This window comes from Triticum aestivum, chromosome 6D, assembly GCF_018294505.1.
Source record: "Triticum aestivum cultivar Chinese Spring chromosome 6D, IWGSC CS RefSeq v2.1, whole genome shotgun sequence".
In the NCBI taxonomy this organism is placed as follows: Eukaryota; Viridiplantae; Streptophyta; class Magnoliopsida; order Poales; family Poaceae; genus Triticum; species Triticum aestivum.
This window is the reverse complement of record NC_057811.1, coordinates 423463941-423469968: the sequence shown is the minus strand read 5'-3', so window position 1 is coordinate 423469968 and position 6028 is coordinate 423463941. Positions and strand designations below refer to the sequence as shown.

General features: G+C 40.2%; 1 protein-coding gene across 1 annotated transcript; it reads left to right on the top strand.

The window, feature by feature from the left end:
* The first annotated feature begins 4133 nt into the window (after positions 1–4133).
* On the top strand, positions 4134–5676 carry LOC123145544 (glycine cleavage system H protein, mitochondrial). Its single transcript, XM_044564975.1, has 4 exons — positions 4134–4431; positions 4839–4927; positions 5002–5172; positions 5263–5676. The coding sequence occupies exons 1-4, from the start codon at positions 4323–4325 to the stop codon at positions 5386–5388; spliced, it is 495 nt and encodes a 164-aa protein (XP_044420910.1). The 5' UTR covers positions 4134–4322; the 3' UTR covers positions 5389–5676.
* Positions 5677–6028: the final 352 nt, after the last annotated feature.

Below are 6028 nucleotides of genomic sequence, written 5' to 3'. Positions count from 1 at the left end.
GGATTGATAAACCTTAGGTCATCCACTTGAGGGAAATTTGCTACTGTCTTATATAACTCTGCGCTTGGAGGCCCAACATGAGTCTACAAGAAGAAGGTTGCGTAGTAGACATCACTTATCACACACCTTGTCGCCACCATTGAGGAATCAGCTGAAGGCCCACAACCGCCGAAACTAAAAATGAACTTATCATCGAGCTTGTCCCAATACCTTGCTTTACTTTTTCATTGGTACATTTTTCGAAGCCTTCCTTTGATCGTTGTTTTTATTTATCTTTCTGTGAAGGTAGTTTTTAAAAATAGAAAAATATTTATTTTGCTCTTTTTCTCGATGCGGCTTTTTCTTGCATCTTTTGGCCTGTCTATTTTTACAGAGAAGTTGATCTACATCGAGCAATAAGGAATATGTATTAAGGAAGAAAAGCATGAACATTCATGCATGTGAGGTATGTCCTACTACTCCCGCTTTATGAACTTGAAATACCGATTCTAGTTGTAGTAGTGTGAATGTGTGATATATCCAAGTGGGAGTAGGTCTGGATAGTTATTATAAAGTTTTTATTCACTTTGCTAGATTAGTTAAGTAGCTATTATTCCATTTCATGTGGTCAACCAAGACTTGTTGTGGGACTAGTTTTGCAGGAAGTGATGTTAACAAGATAATCATATAATGAGAGGATGTGTTTGAAAGACTTGGATGACGAGAGTGATTATGTTTGAAGAAACTGGTATTTAATTTAATAGACTCGATAGTTCTTGCGGAAAGAGTTGTCTAGAGGAACCAAGTTGGAGGTAATTGTGATTATTACATGCCAAAACTTGTTGTGTGATTCTATAAGATATTGCTTTTATGCATTTCTTATGAATCATTGTCGCGCCTCTTGAGGAATCTGACAACTCTGTTGGCCTATGAACGATCTACTTGAGTTTCAACTCAGATTTTGGCTACTGAGTTGGTTAACATTTGTAACAGAAATGTTATAACAATTAAAATTTTGGCTTTTGCGAGAGGATGTGTTTGTGTGAAAAGATGGGTACTCCTCTGACCAATAATCACATACATATGGGATGAAACCTAGTATCAATCATGAGTGTCTGACTTCCCCCGCAACAATAACTCAACTTGCATCTATCACTTTTTGGTATCATCTCGCTAAAGAAAAAGTTTCGACAAATACTGAAAGAAGGAGCACTATTGCTCCTTGACCAGGCGATGCTTGTGGGTGTTGGTAAGTTACTCTAGCACCATATTTTCTTTGACATATGCTTCTCACGTCTGGTTATGTTTTCATTGCAAAAGTGTTACCAGCAAGCAAGTGCTACCTAGACAAAATAAAATAATTACTAAGTAGTTACTTTGTCCAAGTTCATATTTTTTTGTTTTAACCGTCTTGGCCTAACAAGCTTGCATAATAACCTTTATCGCCACTACAACTATGCTAAGTTTTCAGATGAAGAAAGTGACGAGCTATCTAGGCATACACGCGTAAGTGAACCAAAACCTTTTCTTTATTTAAGCTTAAACACTGAGTTCCTTACGGTATCGTTTAAGCTTGGGGAGGTTGATGAGTGTAATTTTGCACTAATTTCTACTTGTGTTTAAACTAGATAATCTTGGATTTTCTGAGATAATCACTTTGATTTGTCACTAATGATTAATGAATGCAAAATATTGTAAATCTCTTTGTTTATTTTGTTTCCCGCAGGAATGAACTATCTTTGGTGCAAAATCAAGCCATATATGAAAGATAATAAGCAGAGTAATCAAACCCAATTAATAGAAGGCACACAACTAAGTCCATAGGAGAAGACGACGCATAGTACGCCGGTGAGCGCTCATACCAATGGTCGTACTGCCTGCCGCCTCTATGATGTCATCTCTGACATCTTCCATGAAGGCGCCTAGTGTCAATTTGTATCATAGGCACCCTGAAACCCTATTCCGCCCACTTGCAGTATACTTATAAAGGAGAGAAAACCCTTGGTGAATGGAATCACTCATCCATCAAGTCATCCCTTTGCAGCCATTGTCACCATTCCCATCTACAATAGTAGCCGCTATTTCCGTAGTCATCTCCATCTCTGTTATCCCCATCTCCGTTTGCCATAATACTTGTAATCGGGAACACATCACTAATCGACAGACATTGTAAGACTTATAACCATTCATCTTCAAGTATCAGTTTCACAATGTCTCTTATTGGTCATTCTTCTGCGATGTGCGAGTAGTCCCCTTGGGCCAAGGGTTGAGGCCTAGCCTCGCAACCGCATGTATGCGCGCTAAGTGGTTGTTGGTTTACTTTAAGGATAATGTCATTCGATGTGTTACACAACGGTTTTCGCCTCTTATCTCTACCTCGTTCTAACTTCTAAGGCTCCGCAGGTACACGAGATATTGAAGACCGAGAGATTAAGTGCAGAGAGAAACAAAATGCTATGCCGAACACCGGTGACAGTAAGATTAGTAAGGTAGCTAGAACCTATTCTCTAGGGGTACATAAAGTGCGGTCATTAAGTCCAATGCATTGGTCTGGTTAATTCCTTAATAACTGAGATAACCCCGCGAGACGGTAAGGGCCTTGGTTGAACAATAGAATCTCAATGCGGTGGTAGTCGGCCGTGGTGTCAGTTGGACACATCTCCCACAAACAACACGTTGAAAACAAATAAGTAACAATCTTTTACCAAGGGCCAGTTCTTTTGCTCGCTTCTAGAATAAGCTGCCCCTTACCCAGGTTATTCTAGAAGCCCAACCAAATTTATTTTTTAAGAAGCCTAGTAGTTAAGACTTGACTATTAGGCTTCCAGAAAGAAAATTTTGGTGAGGCTTCTAGAATAATCTGGGTAGAGGGCAACTTATTCTGGAAGCCCCAAAAGAACAACAAAACAAGTGGCCCCAAAGTCATGTTGATTATCTAGATAGAATCTCAAGCGTGCGTGTACGATTGCAAGTGAAACCTCTAATACTGACCTATTTATTTATTATTATTCCCACTTCAATATGTGTGATTTGGTCAGAACTGGAATTGTTTTGTAACAAAATCTTGTGGAAATCATCTTCCTGAGGCATGACTTCCGGTGAGTTTGATAATTTAGGGTCACTCTAGGGAGAAAGGGAACTATCTACATCTGAAACCAGATCGAAGGTAATTAGTTGCCTATTTTACATTTCTTTTCTTGTTCATTTATGTTCGATTTACTTTTTTGTCGTTTCCCTTTTTTTTTGGAAAATATGCTAACAATTTTGTAAGTGCTTGGACATATATCTAGACATGCCCAAACAACCTTTTCAAATCTATGAACTTTTTGTAAAAAAATACACAAACTTTTTGATGCATGAAACATTTTATGGGTATATAGGAAATGAATATTGTTCAACTATGAGGCATGTTATGTTGCACGATAAATATTTCTATTGACAGGTTTGTGAACATTTTTTCGCACTATGTAAAATGCGCATATTTTAGGTTTCCTGTAATATTTTAAAACTCTTTTAACCAGTGCAACCCACTAACAAGCATTATTTTCTATTTGTTATAAATTTTAAAAATATATTCATTTTACCTTTTATATACACCCATTTAAGGGTCAGAAAAAATTGTCCATGTGTTGCAAAAAAAACCCGCATATATAAATATATCAGTGTGTTTTCAAAAACTGTTCATCTTTTTTTTTCAAAAATGTTTTCTGTGCCAAACAGATGGTTGCGTGTTGCAAGAAAAAATATATTCACACATATGGAAAAAAAATAAATGTTCGTGTTTTTTTCAGAAATTATTTATATATTTTAATAATTCTTGTATATGAAGATAAATGTTCATGTATCCGAATAGATGTTCATGTTTTGAAGAAGAACGTTCGCACATTAAAAATATATTTACGTGCACTCCTGGAATGCAGAAACAAATTCTCTCTACTAGAGGGTTGTACAGTGAGGACACCGCTGACTGATGAGAATATGCCCACGCGGAGGACACGGTAGATTGAAATAGACCGATCTATAGTCCAATCACTCCTAGTACATACGAATAGGACGATTTTCAGATCTCAAATTTGTTTAACATTAACCAATCGAATTTGGACCAAGCTGAGGGGGGCCCTTAATGGCTCTGCTCTAAAGCAAGGATGAGGCTATGAGCACCCATCAGCCATAGAAATCCTATCCCTGCACACCCCTCTTCCTGAGCCAAACAATTTCCTTTTCCCTATCCTCCCACAGCCTCTTTCCACTACTACCACCGAGCCACCATCCCCTACAAGGAGAGGGCAAAGAACACACATTCACTTTGTTGCTTCAGGTTGCAACAGCTAAATTAGGCTACAATGGCTCTGAGGCTGTGGGCAAGCTCAGCTGCCAATGCCCTCAAGATTTCAAGCAGCGGCGCCAGGGCCGCTGCCCCGGCCTACTCGATCTCCAGATACTTCTCCACCGGTACATCTTTGCTTCAGCAATATGCTTCTCCTTTTTGGTAGACTAAAACGTGTAGTGTGCAATGTTCTTGACTTCTTGTACATTCCAACTCCTTGCACTCGATACATTGTGGTCTTTTACCTGTATATTATGTCCTTCTGGGCTGGTCCTTGTTGTTATATCCGCTAGCATGTACCCCAAAAAGGAAAGGAGAAAAAAAAATCTTCATTTAGAATAGGAGGGATACTGTTTTCAGAAATGGGAATAGTTGCTCTGCTCAAGCTATGGTCATGTTTGAATGAATGGTTTTCTCCGTTGCTCTCTGAGCATTTTAAGTTTGTAAACACAGGCAGTTTCTTCAATGAAAATTGACGAGGGAGCTCGTTGTTTAGAGAAAGTTTTTGAATGGTTTTGATGTGAGTTTGCAGTTATTGATGGCTTGAAGTACACTTCCTCCCACGAGTGGGTCAAGAACGACGGCTCCGTGGCCACGATTGGCATCAGTGACCACGCCCAGGTGAACCGACGGCACTCCCTACATGCATGCTTTTCATATGTCAATCCTGCGTCAATAACAATTGGCGGGTGCAGGGCCATCTCGGGGAGGTGGTGTTCGTGGAGCTGCCGGAGACCGGCACGAAGGTGAGCCAGGGTGGGGCCTTCGGCAACGTGGAGAGTGTGAAGGCCACCAGCGACGTCAACTCGCCCATCTCCGGCGAGGTCGTCGAGGTCAATTCGAAGCTGTCCGAGACCCCGGGCCTGGTACGTACAGCAAACACCTCGCCTCGTCGATTACAAATCCTCCTAACTAACAGATGGACTGTGTTGTTGCGACTGCGCCGTGGTTGGCAGATCAACTCGAGCCCGTACGAGGAGGGGTGGATGATCAAGGTGAAGCCGAGCAGCCCGGCGGAGCTGGAGGGCCTGCTGGACTCGGCCAAGTACACCAAGCACTGCGAGGAGGAGGACGCCCACTAGTGCTCCCTTGTTCGCTTATCAATCCTTTTGCTGCAACCATATCGAATACTCTTGTCTACAATAATTAAACCAGCTTCACCATGCGTTCAGTTCATCGGTTCCAATTTTCTTGTGTCGGTGTACATGGCGGCCAGCACTTTGTTATACCATTTCAGTGACCGTGACATCAGAGATATGGGAAAGAGTTTGTAAGTTATAGTGTGTTGGTAAAAAGAGACATTATCATCCACCAACAAATCATCATATATAACTACTCTAATATGGTTTATCTAAGTTTTTTTTAGCTTAGAGCTTGTGCAAAGATTGTTTTGTTTTACATACATATTACCTCCTCTTCCCGTATATCATCTGTCACATCATAAAAAAAACACAGGTGACAAAATTGACAATCATTGGAGATGTCCTATATGATGAAACACAAATTATTTTAGCCATGGAAAAGAACACATAGTTTTTTTTGTTGGATGGGCAGATTAGTTTGAGCCAATTAATAGCAGAGGTCTTTTTTTTTAAAGGAGATAAAACCCCCGGCCTCTGCATCATTGTGATGCACACAACCATTTTTATCAATAGCAATATCTAATTGGGCGGATGTGCGTCTGACAGAGATGGAGAAGCTGATTTTCTCTTTTCTCGAAGG

What these genes read in the sequence shown, in the direction of transcription:
- LOC123145544 (XM_044564975.1), top strand. Translation starts at nt 4,323, where the DNA reads ATGGCTCTGAGGCTGTGGGCAAGCTCAGCTGCCAATGCCCTCAAGATT. An exon ending in GCATCAGTGACCACGCCCAG is followed by an intron (nt 4,928 to 5,001) that starts GTGAACCGACGG and finishes TGGCGGGTGCAG; the next exon opens with GGCCATCTCGGGGAGGTGGT. An exon ending in TGTCCGAGACCCCGGGCCTG is followed by an intron (nt 5,173 to 5,262) that starts GTACGTACAGCA and finishes CGTGGTTGGCAG; the next exon opens with ATCAACTCGAGCCCGTACGA.